At 40.8% G+C, this 20,625-nt stretch overlaps 1 protein-coding gene across 1 annotated transcript in view; it reads right to left on the minus strand.

The window, feature by feature from the left end:
* Positions 1-20,625, minus strand: part of PSMB7 (proteasome 20S subunit beta 7) — a 63,433-nt gene that overhangs the window by 16,885 nt on the left and 25,923 nt on the right. Inside the window, exon 6 of the mRNA XM_032251568.1 lies at positions 13,994-14,052. Within this exon, the coding sequence (XP_032107459.1) occupies positions 13,994-14,052 (59 nt within the window). The remainder of the gene's footprint in view (positions 1-13,993; positions 14,053-20,625) is intronic.

Below are 20,625 nucleotides of genomic sequence, written 5' to 3' on the forward strand. Positions count from 1 at the left end.
CCCCCCCTTAAGTTGATATAGATACATAAAAACTGTGAAGCATTTTTTTTTTCTTGACTAGAAACAAAACTTCTCTGCCTGTGTAAACTACAGGGGCATTTTTAAATTACCATATGCTTTAGATCAGAAGGTAAAAACAGTACGGTATCAATTTAAAATCTTCCAGCCTGTGAAAGCTGACAATTGAAATTCAGTGAAATACAGTCTAATCCCTCACACCCCCCACCAACTCTTGTAGGCAGCGGTCTCAATTAACACATAAATGCCCTGTATTAGAAGGTTTACCATTTTACATTTTAGGTTAATTTACATATATAATGTAAACCTACACAGGTACTACATTTAAATATTTGGCCCCAAATATTATTTTTAACTTAATTTTCCACAGAGCTAATTAAAAAAAAAAAAAAAAGAGGAAGAAAAAACTTTGCTAAAATTCTTCATCACACTTCGGTGTGTATTAGCAAATGTTCAGTGTGTGGCTTCCTTGCACACCCACTAGCCCACCACCTCCCCCTCTCTGATATCACACACCACACAAGTATAATAAACCATGTGAATATTTCATACCGCTGTGAAATATGCTGGAGTATCAATTCAACATCTGCTGTCTTTAGGGTCCAGGAGTCCCGCAGAGACACTTTCAATTTGTAATTGAGTTCTATGCTGAATTAATCAGCAGTTTATCTTTTTTACTAAAATAATGTCTTCACCACTAACCCGGATTTACATTAACAATTTATGCCAAATTACCTGCCAAGGCAAAACTTATAAGATTCTAAGCTACAATCCAGTAACACTCAGTCCTATATTTCAATTCTTGTATTTCTTGAACCTACACACAAGAAAAGTGGAAATCCATTGTTCCAAGAGCTTGCAGGACTCTAACCACACATGACCTCTTACATTTATAATAGAGCCTCACTTTGGATGGTGAGATTCATGCAGGTTTTCTCCTCTCCCCCCAAAAGCCACTGTTCAGTAAGTGGTTATGACACCAAATTTTTACCAAATAGAATTCTAAAATGAAATAAAGTCAGTGAATAACAAAAGAGTATCTTTTATTTCTTTTTTCCCCAAGGAAAATCTTCCCATTCTAAATCTTGGCTTGGCTCAAGTAACAGAAAAAAGACAACCCAGATAAAGGAAGGATTTTTAGCACTTATTATGTATCTGAGACCCAAGTTAGCAAAGGCAGTTCAACTTGATGAGAGGGGTGAAGTTCCATTTTCTCTTTGAAATCACGATACAGAGTATTTTATTAGCAATATCTTCTTTTCAATTCCACCTGCATGGTTAGAAGTCTCCAAACATTTACTGAATTCAATACTATCCCTGAATCTAGCTCTCAACTCTCTCTCTCTCTCTGATTTGTCTCTGGTCACAAGACCAGAAGTTTTTTGCGTGCTGGACTTTTGCACAGGTGCCAGCAGACAACATACTTCATGAAATATTTCTCCTATATGGTATATGTCCCCCTGCATTTCACAGTTCTAGGAAATATGTAAAGCAAAAACATTTCAAATGGAACACCTGCTCCAAATAAATACATCATAAATAATTATCTATCAACTACAGAGTAGAATAATCCCTTCTTTTCAATCTACGTTGCCAATAGAGCTGCACAAGGAATTTCCACCACCATACACAACAGCCTGTCTCAGTACTACCTCTGCATTACAGCACCAAGGTGTTAACAGCTTGTGATCACTTGGAACCTGTAAGTATCTGCCGATTACATAGTGGTTACATAAGAATATGAAATTCAGTGTTTACACAGCAGGGCAGAAGACGTGACAGAAGTTTCAGAAACATTTTTGGGAGAAAAATCAACAAAGTCAGTAACAAAGCCAATATACCCTTTGTTGATATCCTTTCATTACTCCTCTAAGAATTGGAAATAGAGACCTTCAAAATGTATAGTCACTTTCCTAAGATTTGTTGATTCTTGAATTCTAGAGACCTGGCACCAAGAAGAATCCATTCCCAGCTTATGGAGATTTTTGGTAAACTATGCCTTTCCTTTTCTGTCTCCTTCCATCTAACCCCCTTTTATTTCCTGAAATTCAACGGCAATAAGTCACACTTCCTAAAATTTCCTTCACCTTACTCGAAATATCCCACTTTCAACTTCAACTTTTACTAAAGGCAGAATGCCACGGTAAGGGTAGAAATGAACACCAGCCACCCCGTAACTGGGGCTCTGCAGGTAAGACAGGTGAGGAAGACACAGACTTGGACAAAAGAATGCAGATTCCATGGCCATTTCTAAGTTCAGGAAGACTAACGAATCCCAGATAATCAAGAAAGAAAGAAGCAATTACTTCTACAATTCCAAACTCTGTGTAATAGGAAGCAAAGTCCTGTTCTTGAATCAGGTGAAAGGTCAAAGAAAATTTCCACCCGCTCTGTAAGATCCCACAAAATGCAAAAGGCAAGAAGACTGAAGGGAGCAGTCTTAACTCAAGGAGTCCCTTTCTACCTCGCCAAAGTTGGCCACCAATGGGTTTCGATGAAGAACAAGCTCACTTCTTTAAAGGGCAACAACTCAAAATATCTGGTGCTGGTGGGAAGCTTTCACCTTCAACAGTGTTTCTCATCATCATCTATTCTAAAGGCATAATGGGTAATTTTCCAAATCACCCACTGAACCATAAATGCCAACTTCAATAACTGTTCATTTCTAAAATTAACTGGTTCATTTCTAAAATTAACTAGTTAACAATATCAGAATAATTCCATACAGGGCCCCAGGGATTGTATCTTAGGGTTCAGACATCTCTAAAACCTAACATTTTATGTTAAATAAAGCCAGAGAGAAAATTATTGAGGAAAATGGATTAATCTTTTGATCTAATAATAAAGACAATTTATTACATCTTATGCTTCAGGTCTTAAGGAAGGCCAATAAGCAGGAATTATGACCAAAAGCAAATGACAGAAGTAGCCTCAGGGAGAGCTTCTGAAAGGGCCCTTTCAATATTTAAACAAATGTACAATCATCAACCCACTTACTGCACAGATCCAGTGTACAAAGAAGCACATCAAATGTTTCAATTGTCCCATCTAAACATTTCCATAGTTGAACTAGTTCTTACCAAAAAATCCATCAAAACCACAATAAGATACCAATTCACACACACCCAGCAGGATTACTACAATCCAAAAGATAAGTGTTGGTGAAGATGTATGGAAATCGAAACCTTCATACGCTGCTAGTGGTACAGACACTTTGGAAAACTCTTGGCAGTTCCACAAAAGGTTAAACATAGAGTTAACTATATGACCTGGCAATCTTGCTCCTAGAATTTCTATTCCCAAGAGAAATCACAACATATGTCCATACAAAAACTGGTACACCAACGTTCATGGCAGCATTATATAGTCAAAAAGTGAAAACAATCCAAATGTCCAACTAATGAATAAATAAGTAAAATGTGGTATGTCCATACAATGGAATACTATTTGACCATCAAAAAGAAATACTGATATATGCTACAACACAGGTGAAATATTACACAAAGTGAAAGAAGCTAGACACAAAAGACCACATATTATACAATTATATTTATATGAAATGTCCAAAACAGGCAAGTGTATAGAGATAGATTAGTTACTGCTTATGGCTGGGAGGGTTGGGGGGAAAATGGGGAGTGATAGCAAGTAAGAATGGAGTTGTTTTTTTTTTTTGTTTTTTTTTTTTAAGGTGATGAAAATGTCCTAAAATTTATTGTGGTAATAGCTGTACAACTCTGTGAATACGCTAAAAACCACTGAATTATACACTTAGAACAGGTGAATTGTATAGGTGTGAGTTACCATTGAAGCTGTTATTAAGCAGTAACAGTACTAGGCATCCCATACTTACAATAGTAGACCTATTCTAAAAGAGTAGTCAAAACATCTGAGTAATTACAAGTCAACCAATAAACTCACACTTTAATATTAATTTTTTTAAAGCCAAGACACCAGCACAGTGGCTTGTGCCTGTAATTCCAACTACTTGGCAGGCTGAGACAAGCAGGTAGATAGCTAGAGGCCAGGAGTTCAAGACTAGCCTGGACCACATAGAGACCACTAATCTAAAAAAATTTTTTTTAATTAGCTGGGCGTGGCGGCACCCTACTATATTCCAGCTACTTGGGAGGCTCAGGCAGAAGGATCCCTTGAACCCAGGAGTTCAAGGCTGCAGTGAGGTATAAGTGTGCCACCGCACTCCAGCCTGAGCAACAGAGCAAGATCCCATCTCTGAAAAATAAAAATAAATAAAAGCTAGGGATTGGTCAGGTGCAGTGGCTCATGCCCATAATCCCAGCGCTTTTGGAGGCTGAGGCGGCAGACCACCTAAGGTCAGAAGTTTGAAACCAGCCTGGCCAACATGGTGAAGCACTACCTCTACTAAAAACACAAAAATTAGCCAGGCATGGTGGCACACACCTTAATGCCAGCTACTTAGGAGGCTGAGGCAAAGGCGGGAGAATCACTTGAACCCAGGAGGTGGAAGTTGCAGATAACAGAGTGAGACTCCACCTCAAAAATTAAGCAAAAACAAAAAGCTAGGCATCACAATTTAAAAAAATACCAGCATAAATCCTCCCCCCTGCCCCCCCAAAGACAGGGTCTCAATCTGTCACCCCAGGTGCAATGGTACAGTTTCCTGCAGCCTTGACCTCCTGGCTCAAGCAAACCTCTCTCACATCAGCCTCCTGAGTAGCTGAGACTACAGACATGTGCCACCATGCCCAGCTAATTTTTTGTACTTTTTGTAGAGACGAGATTTTGTCATGTCGCCCAGGCTGGTCTCAAACTCCTGAACTCAACCGATCCGCCCATCCTGGCCTCCCAGAATGCAGGGATTACAGGCATGAGCCACGGTGCCTGGCCTAGCAGAAACCCTTAAAAGCAATTAAATAAGAAAATAATTTTGGTTCTAAATACACATATCCCCCCACACCCCAGACATACAAGATACCGAAACAGATGTAACAACCAAATAGAACCTTAAAACCTAAAAATCTGAAGAAGTGAGTCAAGTTCAGCTCATTAAGCTGACACCTATTAAAGTGCCATAAGAAAAACAGCCTGACACACCATCAAAACAGATAGGAAAATCATTGTTTATAACAGTTATCGAAGGTCTGGGTTATTTTTGTTTAATTTTGCTTTTACTTAAAACTCGGTGTTTGATGCCAACAGGGTTCAAGTTGCACAGGAAGGTGCTTCAGCTCAACACTGATCGTCTTCCTTGATCTCCATTGTCTGCTGTGTGGGTTCCTCCAGCAAACCTCCCAGCGAGTGGTCACCTTCCTATGGAGTCATTAAACCTCCGAATGTCAGCTGGTGGGATTAGCCAGCAGCTTCCACACCTGAGCCCCCGTGGCAGGGACAGAGGCATTTGGATCAAGATCACTAATGAATACAGAATTCATATGCCGCTTGTCAGGGCTCCTGAGCTTAGAGTCGCACAGATGCAACCTAAATAAGACGGAGGACAGAACAATTGTTGACGAAGATTAAAAAGTTTTGGCAGTTGGGGAAAAAAGAGCACCTCATTATTCAAATATGATAGTCTTGCTTATATATTTTTTTATTTTTGTTCAAGTTATTCATGATTTGCCTCGAATGGACAAATGCCATTCACCAATATTTAAAGACTTCTTGGTCTCATTACTAAATCTGAAGAGAGCTGTGCTGTCTGTACATCAGCTATATTGAGAAAACAGCTCTCCTGTAAAGCAGCTCTCTTGTAAATATCTGAAAAATTCTGGGGGAATAAAATGATCACAGGCTATTTAGGGTGGAGGGCAGTCAAAAAACGGAAAAAAAAATCTAGAATTAAAAGAAAACAAATGATCTTCCACAGCCAAATGATTTTACTATATTTACTAACATCTCTGACTTCCTTGAACCTTTCTGTTCCTGGGTTCCCTCCAACCACAGAGCTTGCCAAAGAGGGTTACACACTTTGTCTGACACCTGTTTGGCTTTCTGCCATCTTCACAAGACCTCATCAGAGAAAAGAAGAGCCCAAGCAGCCTACACCTCTGCTCACCATAAGACATCTTTCCCACTCTTGTTCAAGAATTCCAGGAATAAGATGGCTTTCCCACTCTGTTGTTAAAGAATGACAAAGAGGCAGATACACAGCACAGTGCTGAACCTATCAGAGAGCTCTCAAGTCAGGCTGACCAGGGACCAGCGCTCAGATTCTGACTCCACCACTGAGTCTGTGACCCCAGGCCAGTTATTTGACCTCCCTACGGCCCAATTTTCTTCTCTACAAAACGAATATAACCAAGTACTGACCTCAAGGAAGTGCTGAAAAGTAAATGAAATAATATCCTATTGTCTATGACCTCTACATACGCCTGTCTCCAACATTAAGCTTTCAGATGAGGATTGTATCTATGTATATCATGCTAGAAATTCACCAAGCCTGATGCCAGCACAAAAATCACAGCAGTCGTTGCTATGCGATGTTTGTATCCTACTATTGAATAACTAAAAAACTAAAAGCAGCTGCCATATTTTAGAGCCAATTTTGTGTGAGCCACCATCTAAGGTGCTTTACAGGCCACATCTAACACTCACAGCAAGCTGCAGGCAGGTCTCTGTTCCAATCATACAGATGAGGATGCCCATCTTCCCAGGGTCCTGCGGTAAGGACAGAGGAAACAGACCAGCAGCCTAACCATCTAGCTCTTAAGGCCCGCGCCCCTTTCCATGCAACCATATTGAACTCATGCTATGTTCTCCTTTGGGACCATTCTATCTGCCAAATTGCACAGATTTTTTTTTTTATCAAAATAATGCAGATCTCTCACACTACTGTCCATCCGCAAGCATAAATGAACTTGCAACTTATTGTCTTCCTAATACTGGACTTAAAAACAAGAAACGACATACACAGTTACTTCTAAGATCTGCTGTCAGAAAACCATATTGGTATCAACTCTTTCATTACTTAAAGTGGATCTATAGCTGCCTGCAATGACAGATTAATTCTGTTTTCTCGGTAGCTAGGTGTTTGGCATCACGTTTGTGAGGTAACCACAAGCCTTTTGGGCGATAGCTGCTAGCATCTTTAGCAATCTATAAGGGCTTCTCTAGAGGCCAACACTTGCCAAGTGATGAAATATGACTCCATAAATCAGACGGCTGAAGTGGCGCCTGTATACGTCACCATCTATCTTCGTAGCCTCCCTCTGAAGGATATAGGGTAGGATTCCTCGGTATTGCAACCAGAGAAAGGACCATCACAGTTGGCATTGACGAAGCATGTGCTACTTAAAACTGAAGACACACTAAGACTAGGGAAAAAAAAAGATCCTGCTGGTGTTAGCACGCCTCAGGCAGTGGTAGAAGCTTCAGCAACTCATCTTCAAAAGGCAGAGAGCCAGAGCTCTAGAAACCTGCAAAAATTGGCTAAGCCTGCAGTCTTCATTTCTTTAAGTTGAGCATCTTCAAAGTCTAGAATTCTAACTGTAGGGCACAGCAGCTGCCACTGCAGATCTGATCCTCTCAGCTTTTGGCAGCTCTCAACTTGAGATTCTAGCAAAAGAATTTTTCAAGTTGCTATTATTGCCTGTCATGGATTTATAAATATTGTGCACTATCTGCTGTGGCATGGCTCTCATGGGACGCCAGAGCATGCCAAATGCATAACAGAATGAAAAACAGTTTCTATTCTTCAAATAAATGCTAATTTTTTTAACTGTGCTCACACAATGTGTTTGGTGACCAACTTCAATAGTACAGAATATGTATCAGAGAGGGGGAAAAAAAGCTGATTGTCTTTTCCAGCAGCATTCAGCTGCTACTTTCATTAAGCTTGTTTAATTAGATTCCAGATGCTAATTTGCAAGTCGATACCAGAGGGTGCAGGACAGTTTGCCTTTGAATCATCTCCCTGTGATGTGAGGGTCCTGCCGCACACCACAACCCTTCAGCGGCCCTTGCACGATATTCTGACAATTAGTGCAAAGAGGGGGCAGTATTGATCTTGACAGACTAAATATTAATCTTCTACCCATTTTAATGAATTGTAATCTCCAAGAGTTTAAATTTCTCACTAGGCCAAATGAAAACGTCCCTTCTTACAAAGAAATGAAACAGAAGGGAAAACCAATCTAAGTTATCAGATGCATTTATTTAATTCTCTCTCCACCCTAAAATAAAATTCATGTTTCATTTTAGCAATTTTCAAGATACGTATCTGCCAGGCTAACACCATGGTCAAGGGACCATGGTCAAATTCCTTATTCTTAACTGGAAAATGGACTGAAAATGCCCCAGCGTGGTTATCACTAGCTTCCCTGTCCAGCTAAGCTAGCCTGTGGGCAACAACCAGGACCAGGGGCTGAATTCTTACACCAGCTTTAACAACAGAGAAAAAAAAATCTGGGGGAAATGCTCTGAGCAATTCATCATCACCAAAAAAAACCTCCCATATAACTGACCCGTTGTCATCAGGTCAACTTACACATTTCAAAATCCCCTGTTCTGGTAGTACATTGGTACAATGTCTGAATAAGCATCTTCACTGATAAAAACAAAGCACGAGATTTATCACTAGTAAGCAACACATTTTTTTATGCCTTCATTTCTATCACAGCTAAGTCCTGTGAACACTAAAGGTGAAATCATCAAATTGTTTCAAAGGAAGGTTACTCTCAGAACTACTAAGTAAAGTTGTGTTTAACACCTTTTTATGCACCCATTCAACACCCACCGGCTGAATACCTACTATGTACCCATTACCATGCTAGGTCAAAGGAACAGAAACGACCAGGTATAAGCACAGTCCCTGCCTGAAAACAATGTCCAGGCTTCTGGCAAGGGAACAAACAAAAACAATAAAAATTACAAGACCACTTGAGGTAGCGTTTAGGCCAAAACTGGGCGAGGGCTTTTGAGATTTTTAATGTGTCCTAAACTTACATGGTTAGTTGAAACTCAGCAACTGATTGCTTTTGAGGAAAGTCATGGCTCAGATAACTTACAACAGCAGAGGCTATCTTGGGCATTTACGAATCCCAGCTGGGTTTCGCTGTTCTGCTTTTTTGGGCTCTAATTTCCCAATGAGCATTTGCCCTTTGCACCATCTGCATTTTCCCTGTGTTCTTAATGGAGTGTTTGCTTTGCTGACTCTGTGCCCCAATACTGCACGCTATTTGAGAAATGTACTGGTTACTGTCCTCTGGTGTCTTGAAAAGATGTTCAGCATTTTCCAGATAAGAAGAAGAGAAAGTCCCTTCCATTTCCCACGTGGTTTTGGTAACTCAAACTAAGCTCAGGGTTATCCTACTGTCTCAATGCAACAAACACATACTGAAACCTCAGGAGCTATGAACAGAGATGATTTCATGGCCAGCCCCTGCCCTCAAGGAGCTCCCTCTCTCACTGGCATGGGGGAGATGCCCCTGAAAACAGCTAGAAAACAACAGGACAGGTGTGTACAGTGGAGCACAGGGACACAAATAAATGAAGCAGCAACTGAGGGCACTGCTGGCAGGCACCAGCGGTAAGGAGTCCACGACCAGCCAGTGCATGCTATATTCAAAGAACGGTGAGCAGACAAGAACGGCCAAAGGGAACCTTTGTTCCCCCAAAGTTTAATCCTTGGGCTTACATGTGATGGTGCTATATGAATCACTTTTATTTCTATTAATAGTATGTACCCACTTTAATGTGTCTTGAAGAAAAATATAGGCTGGGCATGGTGGCTCATTTGAGCTTAGGAGTTCGAGAGCATCCTGAGTGACAAAGTGAGACCTCATCTCTACTAAAATTCAAAAAAAATTAGCCAAGCATGTGGTTCATAACTATAGTCCCAGCTACTTGGGAGGCAGAGGCGAGATCACCTGAGCCTGGGAAGTCAAGGCTGCAGTAAGCCCTGGTCATGCCACTGCACTCTAGCCTGGGCAACAAAGCAAGACCCTGTCTCCAAAAAAAAAAAAAAAAAAAAAGGTAAAGAAAAATATAACCAGTACACCAAACCCAGGATTTCAGATATAAACTGTATTTTAAAAATAAATTTAAATTAAAAAGGTGAACCAAGGTGGTTGTGGGAAAGATGGAGAATGAAACTGACTGGCAAGGGGCTCTGAGGGGTAAAGGAAATGTTCTCTATCTTCGTTTGAGTGCCAAAACCCACTGAACTGTACACTCAAGATCTGTGCATTTCATTATATGTAAATTATACCTTAATTTATTTAAAAGTGAGTTAATTTAAATTTTCAAAAAAAATTAACAGAGGAGGTGGCACCTGGATATGGCAGAAACCTTAAATGTAGTGTGTAAACAGCAAGTTCAAAATGCGATAAGTTGGCCCTGCCTAATAAATGTTCTAGTGGCTACAGTTTAAAAAGCAGAAATAACATTTTATTAATATTTTTATTTAGCCAATATACTTAAAACAGTACCATTTAACATATAATCAGTATAAAAATTATTGAGACCTTTTAAAAGCTTCCTGTATTAAGTCTCTGAAACCCAGTGCGTGTTTCCCACTTACAGGCCCTCTCAAGTGACATTTCAAGCGCTTGATAACCACGTGAGGTTAGTGCTGGACACTGCAGCTAGAGATGATGAGAACACAAGAAAGGTTTTTAAGGAGGGAGGAACTTGTATTCCATAAATATTATAGTCCAAAGGCCCAGCACTATCCAAAGTACAGGTTTGTAGATGAGGAAACAAAAGACTTTGGGCTTCCTCTAGTTTGTTGTTTTAACAATAAAGCCAAGAGTTTGTTTCGTGCATCTGGCCGAAAAATTACTGTTAGTCAAACAATTTGTTATTACAACAGCCTAAAACTGCCCGTTTGCAAGGCAGTTCTCTGTGAGTGAGTGGCAGTTACTGTCCTGGCAATCCATTCGAGGTGTGAAAAGCAGCAGTGCTGTTCTCCTGGCTTGCTGTCTGAGACACATCCAGAAGCCTTTCCACACTGAAAGGAAACAGCAGGCTTAGTCACCCAATCCTGTGGTCTCTAATTAGGCAAGAAAAGTTATCCGGGGCTTCTTGACACAGAAAGAAAGACAGTCTCCCTGGAAAGAAGGAAAATTAAGCCAAATTTTGGAAATTTTAAGCCAAAATGTCTTTGTTGTTATGAGTTCTATACAAATGCAGAGCCAGAAATGACAGACACCTTGGCTGAATCTAAAATGGTGTCCTCTCCACTTTGCTAGGCAGTCTCAGCCTTCATTTAACATTCACCAAAAATAAACAGTGTGGTCAGCACAGTTAGTGGCTTGGTCTTCACAATAAATATTTTCGACTATTAACATCTCTTTAGATTTTTAAACAGTTATCTGCTGATAGCTGTTATACTATGTGCCTTCTGTTTACTTTTAAACTCAATCACTAAAGAAGGACATACCACCTTCACCTTAAGAAAGTGATTTTCGTCTGGGCATGGTGGCTCACACCTGTAATCCCAGCACTATGGGAGGCCAAGATAGGCAGACTGCTTGAGCTCAGGAGTTCCAGACCAGCCTGGGCAGCATGGTGAAACCCAGTCTCTATGAGAATTGCTTCAACACAGGAGGCGGAGGTTGCAGTGAGCTGAGATCATGCCACTGCACTCCAGCCTGAGTAACAGAGCAAGACTTTTTTTTTTTTTTTTTTTTTTGAGATGGAGTCTGGCTCCGTCACCCAGGCTGGAGTGCAGTGGTATGATCTCAGCTCACTGCAACCTCCACCTCCCAGGTTCAAGGGATTCTCCTTCCTCAGCCTCACAAGTAACTGGGATTAAAGGCGCCCCACCACCACGCCCAGCTAATCTTTTAATATTTTTAGTAGAGACAGGTTTCACCATGTTGGTCAGGCTGGTCTCAAACTCCTGACCTCAAGTGACCCACTTTGGCCTCCCAAAGTGCTGGGTTTACAGGTGTGAGCCACTGCACCCAGCCGAGACTCGTTCTCTAAATAAATAAACAGATTTTCACTGATTGTCAGTGTGCATGCGGTTTCAGTAACTTAAGTGAATAAAAACCAGTTAACTAAAATTGTGCATTTAAATAATCAATCTGAAATAAGAATATAGTCAACCTGTTTCAAGGTCTCACAGCTAATACAGAACCATCAAGTGCTCCTAGTTATGGACACAACTGATCTAAGAAACATTCTTCAGATTGACAATATCAGAAGTTCTATTGAAGGGATGCTGACATTCCCCTTACTTCCCAAAATCACATCAAATATTAAATTCACGACCTTTGAACCATTTCAAATCCAAACTCAAAATAAGGTAAAATCACTTTAGTGGAATGTTAAAGTCACTTCTAATATATCTCACACTCTCAATTGTTCCTGCAATTCTCATTTTTCTTTAACACACAGAGGTCCCAATCAACTGGAAATAGACAAAGCTTTCAAGAAAATTTGAAAAGATTAATGTGTTTTAAGGAAGGGTATGGCATTAGTGAGGTGAATTTCTAAACAAAACAGAGTCTACCTCCCCATACCTCTGTTAGTCCTAATGGATGTGTAGAGCCTTAGAAACTACTCTCCTATAGTCAGAAGACTGGGGAACTTTTTTTCTTTTTTCTTTTTTATGTGACCTAGTATTAATATATCCTATTTTTTCTCTATATATTAAGAAGCCCAAACAGAAAATAATGCTGATATGGGAATAACTGTTCACATTGAGAAATGAGAAGAGGCTCCTAATCTCATTTACAGTCTATACTTGGACCTGTTTACTATTCTTAATTGGAACAAGACACTATCATTTTTAGTATAAAACACCTAAATTCTATACACCATGTTTTAATTCCTGCAGCTATCCAAGAAGGGAAGAAATCTAGCCAAGTGACCAAGTCACTTATTTGAGCTATCCCCATGTACTGAAGGTAGGCATCGCAGCAGAAAACCCGTCTGTCCTGGCTCGTCAGTATCTTTAATCCTACCTTCTCTGGCTTTCACAGCACTTGGTCCAAACCTAAAGGGCAGAGAGAGCTTCAGCACTCCAAAGACACTTGGCGCTCCAATGACAATGAGATGACGGAAGAACAAAATATTTTTAATATCCAATCTTTTCCAAAGATGACTGGACATAAAGCACTGTCAAAAATCAATTCCCAGAGACATGCTTTGGTACCTAAACAATACTGCCAAGTCAGAAAGGGCAAAAACCTACATACTAAGAAATAGGGTAAACCACTCATAAACTACTATTAATTGTTGAAAAGAAACTGATAACCCCCCACCCCCAAAAATTAACAACCATCAAAAAAGCTTTAGCAGCATGGCTGTAGTGCAGTGGAGGAATAACGTGGTACCATAAAGGATCCAGGCTTATTCAACATTCCAGCAACTGTGACCACAGAAGAGCTATGCATTTGTTCTGAAGATGTAGGGTGTGGGGGTTGGGACAATCCATCATTAAAGCAGACTTAAGCGGAGTATCATTCAGAAGATACCACCTTCCGCTACCAACAGAGAAAATACCATAAAAGAACCGCTCATACATGTATTTGAGACACTAGGTCATTACACTCTGAGATGATTCTGCCACATGCATGGTCTTGTCCCCATCTTCTGCCAGATGCATAATCACCTATAGGGATTTTTTAAACTGCCTCCATTTTCAGGTCAGGCCTCTGTAACATGCAAAGACATACACAGTTTCTCTATTTTCTTGTAAGAGAAAACAAAAACCTGTCATTTTGAGACATCGTGACACAGAAAACTTGGTGCACAAGGAAACATCCCACATTACCGCCACATTTACAGTCAAGAAGATTCCTAGACAGCCCAAAGCCCAGAGCAAAAAGCTGGATAGCGCCAGCGCCTCAAGCCCAAGGAAGGGCACAGCTGGGCCACTACAAAAGGAAGCTGGTCTCCTTGGCAAACAGACCATCTGTGCCAAAGAACACTCCAACTAACAACGGTGCTGTACAAGCTTGGAAGGAATCGGCAATCAATCTGTAGATGTTCAGGATAAAGCCAGAAAAATACCTGAAAGAGAATAAAACTGCAGGGACTTACATACCTCCATGTCTGGCTTAAACTTATCTTCAAATACAGCCATTGCTGCCAAGGAGCCAGAACCTATAAGGAAAAGGTGCACTTTTAGTGTATTTTATGATATCCCGGCCTCTCCATCTCAAGTTTACCTAGAGGCAACAAACACAGCAAAACATGCCCAGTGTCTCATTCAAGTACGGTGTAAATATTAATTCTACAGGGCCACATAAACCAGGTAAAAACAGTGCTCTTCAAAAGCCTGGAGTCACACTTACCACTATCTAAGGTAAATCTGCAACTGGCCCTACTTCTACCACTGACAGGTATAATTGTAAATTATTCACAATAAAATGCTGAAGCATGAAAATGAGGTTATAGAGAATTTGTATTTTTTCAGAAAGTGACTACCACGTAATTTCCCGTGTTCTACGCTGTGAGTCTAGTGTTCCATATTGTGCCTTGGCAGGCTGCTGGGTATAGCACTAAATACCAAGCCAGTTCGAAAGAAAAGATTGTTTTAATGAGCTGGCCCTGGTAGAGTCACCTTGACACGCAGGGAAGAAGCTACCGCAGCAGCAATGGTAATAGGACCGCGAGCAGCAGCCACCAGGTTATTCCAGCTACAACTGTAAAACACTTTATTGTGTGGCATTTATTTGGAGCTATTATTTTTAGTTTGTACTTTGAAGAGTAACAGCTGAATAGACAAAATGACAAAGAAACAAAAATTTATTATCACAATAACAAATGGCTGAAAGGTTAGGCTGCATAGATATTAACAGATAGCAAATTTATCCCTACAAAAGTCGGATATAAAGGCATTACAAATAAGTGTGGGCTCCCTTTGAATGGATGCAAAAGGCAGATCAGCACTACTTGAAAATTTAAATTTGCTTTGTTCAGAAACCAGAGAATCTTTAGAAAATCATCATCTTGTCTTTACAGGTCCTGGTAATATTTCAGGATACTCCACTTTTGGAGAGAGGATAGAGTTGCCCACAATTTTTTACTCCAATTAGAAGATTTTTTTGGCATTTATTACTTTTTAACTTGTTTTGCATAACACTATCTATTTAGCTGGGTCACAGAGAAAACCATATTTTCTATTTAAAATGATTTGTGTACATCGCTTGACCACCTCAATGGTTTAGCAAAGGAAAAAGGCAGCGATTAAACAGTTTCAAATGAGGTGTCCTGCTGATTTTATCAAGTCTGCTGAATGTATAATGAAAAAGGAGAAGCTGACAGCAATGCCGCGTTGAGAAAATACAGACTACCTTATCTGAACCATTTAAGGAGGTCCAATTATAGATCAAATTTAAAGGGTAGAAACAGCAGATTTACAGACACAAATCAATGAACATGGTAATCCCAATGAATATGACAGATACTCCTGTTAGGGAATATTGCTGCGGTTGAGGATCATTACCTTCACAGTACCGGATACATCACATCTAAAACAGTGGGAAGCGTCAAGTGTAGACCAGCATTACAAGCAATGACTATTCATTTAGGCTTTGGGAGCAAAAGGCAACCCCATTTTCCCCCCTCACAATTTTTTTCTCCTTTAAAAAAAAAACTAAAATGGTGATCTAAAGGGACATTAAAAGCCCTCTGAAAAGGAGATAGAAATTAAACAGATACAAAACTAGCACACTCAGATAAAACTAGCACATATGTGAGAGCAAATTCAGCAAAACAAACCTCTGAATTTCAAAGTAAACATGTCCTTGAAGATGTGGAAACAGGGTCAAACTCCACCAACGTTTTGTGAGTCACACATTTACTATGAGATTCGGGGGTCAAGGGGGAAAAGTCACCTAAGTTGCTGTTTTCAGGCCCAGGTGAGAACCAGTCTCAGACTTACTAGTAACAGCAAGCTGGTTTGTGTGGAAAGCAGAAGACAGCTGCCATGAACGAACAAGGCAACTGCAAATGAAGAAATCCCAGGAAAAAAATACTTCTAGATATAAGCCAATCCTGCAGAGCATTCAAGAGCAGGCTGCTTCCAAGAGAGTCCACGAATATCTCCACAAAGAGCCCAAGGGTAATCAACCAGAGGCCAGAAATAAACATTCAAAAAAGGACAGGGAGAAGGCGGGTATTACCTAGGAGTTAACAACTTGTGGAAAACTGTAATGAATTATTATTAAAAGAAAAATCAAGCTTATCTTAAAGGTATTTTTCCTTAAAAATCACTAGCGGTTTTTTCCTCTGGGGCCATTCTTTCTTTGGCATTTCACAGTAATTTTTTTTCTCTATTTTTCCTAGGCACATATATTTCCTTCTGCTCAGCTTCACTCAGTAATTTAAGAAATGAAAAATATTTCCCTCCCAAATAATTATTCGTTAAAAACCTTTTTCCTGCCTAGAAACAACTACAGACAAAATTTCTATAAGTGGAAATAACACACTAAACCCACAGACTCTTGGAACAAAAGAGTCTCCGCAGTGTGGGGAGCCTTTCTATTATCAGACAGGCAATTTTGTTGTTTTGTTTTGAAGAACTGAAAGGTATAACATGAGTAAACATAGGATTCAGGATTCTAACTACACCGTTATTTCTGGCTTCCCCTTTTTATACCTCAAAGACAGACAGACAGACAGACAGACACACATACACACACACTCACTCACACCCTCCCCCCGCCCCTCTTGAAATTTTCTGAAAAGAGGAGCTTCCCAAGCTTCCCAACCTGATTCTGCTTCCCATGAAATCAAAAACAAGTGGGCCCCAAAATAAACTTGAAAAGGAAGGGAAATTCAACATTAAAAATAATTTCTAAATCACTTGCAAATTAGCTCCTGCTCCCAGCTTTTCAAGAAAGGAAGACTTTGGCGCCCCCTTTTCAGAAATACACAGAAGTGTTTGGAGACGGAAAACCTGTCAACAGGTTTCTAGGTACCTCTGAGTGTATGTCTGCCATTTAGAAAACTGCAGTGAGAATTTCAAATACAACTGCAATTGCACAAAGTGGCAAGAGAACAGAATTTTAAGGCAATGCAGTAGGGGACACAAGGAACAAGAAGTTGGCATTTAGAAAAAAAAAGATGGTAAACTCGGTGAGACCAGTAATTAACGACAATTTCATTCAAGTTTCCTAGATACTGGTCCAACATTCAAAACTATACACAATAAATCACCAGCCACATACCATTCTAGTGCAGCCACCATGTGACCTGTAAAATGTTAAAATATTATATCCTCTTTTCTCCATAAACCATTAATAATGCCCCGAGACATTCTGTTATTTCAGCATCAACTACCTAACCTGGCACTCTCTTCATAAACAAAACCAAGGCGAAAATCTTTTGAAGGATCATTTGCTCTGACTTTTTATTCCAAAAGCAGGGACATCTTAGACAACAGAACTGTCTGGTTTCCCATTAAGGAATAGATACACAGAAAAGCCAGTGGACAGTGTGGCCAGGGCCGGGCCTCTGCGGCACACTCAAGTATGCCAGTGAAGGAAAGGCACGTCAGAGAGAACATGCTCTCCACAAATGCAGGCTATGCTCCACGAGCAAGGGTGAGGCCTCCAAGAACTTACACTCCAGTCAGGAGGAGAAGGCAGCCAAAGAAGAACAAAGGCCTTCTGCTGAGCACCTGCCATGTGCCATGCAGCCTATTTTATGTCATTCCATCATCCTCATAGCAACCCGCTGACGTGAGAAAGCTTCTTGTCTAGGACTACAGGAAACAAGCACAGGGCAGGATTCCTGTCTCAGCTGTGACCCTATGTCATGCTCTCATACAGAAAGTCCTACATGCCACAATACAGTTGAGAGAGGACACGCAAGACCTTCCATGACCAGGTCTCTACCTCCTTCAGCTCCCTCCCCTCCCCAATACACACACGTGATACTCCACTAACACCACTCTGCCCACGATTTCCTAAATGCCCATGCCTGTTCAAGCCTATCTCACACTGCATACAGCAGCCCATTTGCCCCAACAGTCCACAGAACTCCCAGTCACCTTCACACTCCAGCTGAGAGACCACCTTTTCCTAGAAGCCTTCCTTGGTCACCCCCACAGGGTCTATCACTCTCATGGCTGCAGCTTGTCCACCCTTTCCTATCTGCAGCCCCCATCCCCAACAGTCTCTGACACATGGCAGCATTAGGAGAGATGCTTACTGAATTAAGCTGTACTAAACTGTGAAGCCAACTGTCCAAATGAAGGAGCCAAAAAAACTCTGAGCTGGCCCTGATGGAGTGAGGATAGCAGTAAATGCTTGGTAAGGTATAAAGGAATCTTTATTGCCTAGTTTACCATACTAGCCTGAATATAAGACAAACTCAAGTGTAAAGTCAGCTCAATTTTCAAAAAAGAAAAAAGGCTTTAAAACCACAAAACCAAGTCCTATTGTATGTCCTAGTCCAGTCCAAACCACTGTGATATCATCGGAGTGAACAGCCCTTCCTGGATTTCTGCATTACATTAATACTACTGACGTTCTCGGTCTCATCAGTAGTTTCCATGAAGCTGCTCCTTAGCAACCTTCACCAAGCCTGCCTTTTCAGCATACCCACAGTTACTGAGTACTCAGTATTGCTTCCAGAACAAAGCTCTTTAAAACAGAAAAACAAGGTGCAATTCAGTGACCAGTACTTGGAGGTGACACATAGTGAGGACACTCTGACAGCCACCTAGTTCCCTCAGACTGACCTCCTGCATCCACTGCCCTCCCCCAAGCCCACCCACACACCCTGCTCAACAATCCCAACTCCCAACCCACCCAGGAGCCGGGCTGTGGAGAGACAGGGAGGCAGGGAGGACAAAAGGCTCATCCCCCTTCCACCTGGGGAGCACTCTCCCATCCACGGCAGACACTCTCCATGGCTGCTCCAGCTAGGTGCTCTTTCAAAGAGCTCCTCCTGCAACCGATGCCCTGTGGAGTCCTGGAGAGAGCACTCAGCCTGCTTCCCAGCTCTGTCACGGCCAGACTCACCCACAGACCCTCGAGAGGATGCTCTGGGTCACCCACATCTGCTGAGCACCAGGAGAGGGGGTCCTAAGCACTAGTTCCACAAGGATCACATCTCCAGCCAGTCTTTTAAAATCAAACATCTTATAACAGCAGGCCATTGGCTTATAAAAAAAAAAAAAAAAAATTACTAGCTCCTGTAAGAATGTAAAATAAAAGCTCTGAAACTCAGAAAAATACATGCAGAACACTAATAACTAAAAAGAGTTCACAGATAAATATATCAAGACTCCGACGGAGAAGACAGTAGTTTACAGAAGAGAAAAGGCAGAGGCCTATACACACTAAGCAACACTAATAAAGTTCACTAGCAATCAAAGAAATATGAATCGAGCCGGGCGCGGTGGCTCAAGCCTGTAATCCCAGCACTTTGGGAGGCCGAGGCGGGTGGATCACGAGGTCAAGAGATCGAGACCATCCTGGTCAACATGGTGAAACCCCATCTCTACTAAAAATACAAAAAATTAGCTGGGCATGGTGGTGTGTGTCTGTAATCCCAGCTACTCAGGAGGCTGAGGCAGGAGAATTGCCTGAACCCAGGAGGTGGAGGTTGCGGTGAGCCGAGATCGCGCCATTGCACTCCAACCTGGGTAACATGAGTGAAACTCCGTCTCAAAAAAAAAAAAAAAAAAAAGAAATATGAATCGAAGTAAAATAATTACCTTTTGCCTTTTAAATTAGCAAAGATTAAAAAGAACAATAGTGCTGACAAAGGTGTGATCAAATGGGCACTCTGACGCACTTGGAGAAGGAAAAATGGGTAGAACTCTTCGAATGGGCAATTTAGAAACACCAATTGGAAATCATACAGCTATACATACCACCAAACCAGCAAGCCTGTTAGGGACTTATTCTAACGAAACACATGGACAAGTACCCAAGTCATGTATCTAAAAAGATAATTGTTTGGATTAGAGGGGAAAAAAATTCCTGGGAGGTAAATGTAAAGGTTCAACAACCAGGAGCCAGGAAAAATAAACAATAAAATACATATACACAGTCATTAAACATGACAAACTAGAAGTACATTTTTTTGGCAGTGGATAGATACTCATGCTATAATATTTAGTTGGGGAAAAACATGTTCCAAAGCAAAACTGACAGATACACTTATGCAATATATATTATACAAACCTGGAAGCACATAAATCAAAATATTAAGTTTATTTCTGGGTAGTGCTATTTTCTTTTTACTTGTATTTTTAAATTTTTATTCAAAGTGTATGCATTAATAGCAATTTTTTTAAGGTATAATGTTGGAGAAAATCCAACATTACGAAGGAATGGAAAAAACAAGCAAAAGACAAGACTTTGCTAGCTGTCATAGTTTTTCTGTACAACAGCAGCAGCAGGCAGCTTAATCCTTAAATTTGTATATGAGGGCCTAAAGGTCAATCCATGCATGAGTCAACAGACCCAAAGAACAGCAGCAATCAATCATCACAAACAAACACACCATGTCTCTCCTTACCACCGTGCTTAGGAGGGCTTCCTTAGGACTGTCTTAGAGGTACAATCATCTTAATAATAAAGTCTGCGGCCAGGCACGGTGGCTCACACCTGTAATCCCAACACTTTGGGAGGCAGAGGTAGGCAGATCACCTGAGGTCGGGAGTTCAAGACCAGCCTGACCAACATGGAAAAACCCTGTCTCTACTAAAAATAC

The sequence above is a fragment of the Sapajus apella genome, unplaced genomic scaffold (genome assembly GCF_009761245.1).
Source record: "Sapajus apella isolate SASKATOON/1434 unplaced genomic scaffold, GSC_monkey_1.0 scaffold76, whole genome shotgun sequence".
In the NCBI taxonomy this organism is placed as follows: domain Eukaryota; kingdom Metazoa; phylum Chordata; class Mammalia; order Primates; family Cebidae; genus Sapajus; species Sapajus apella.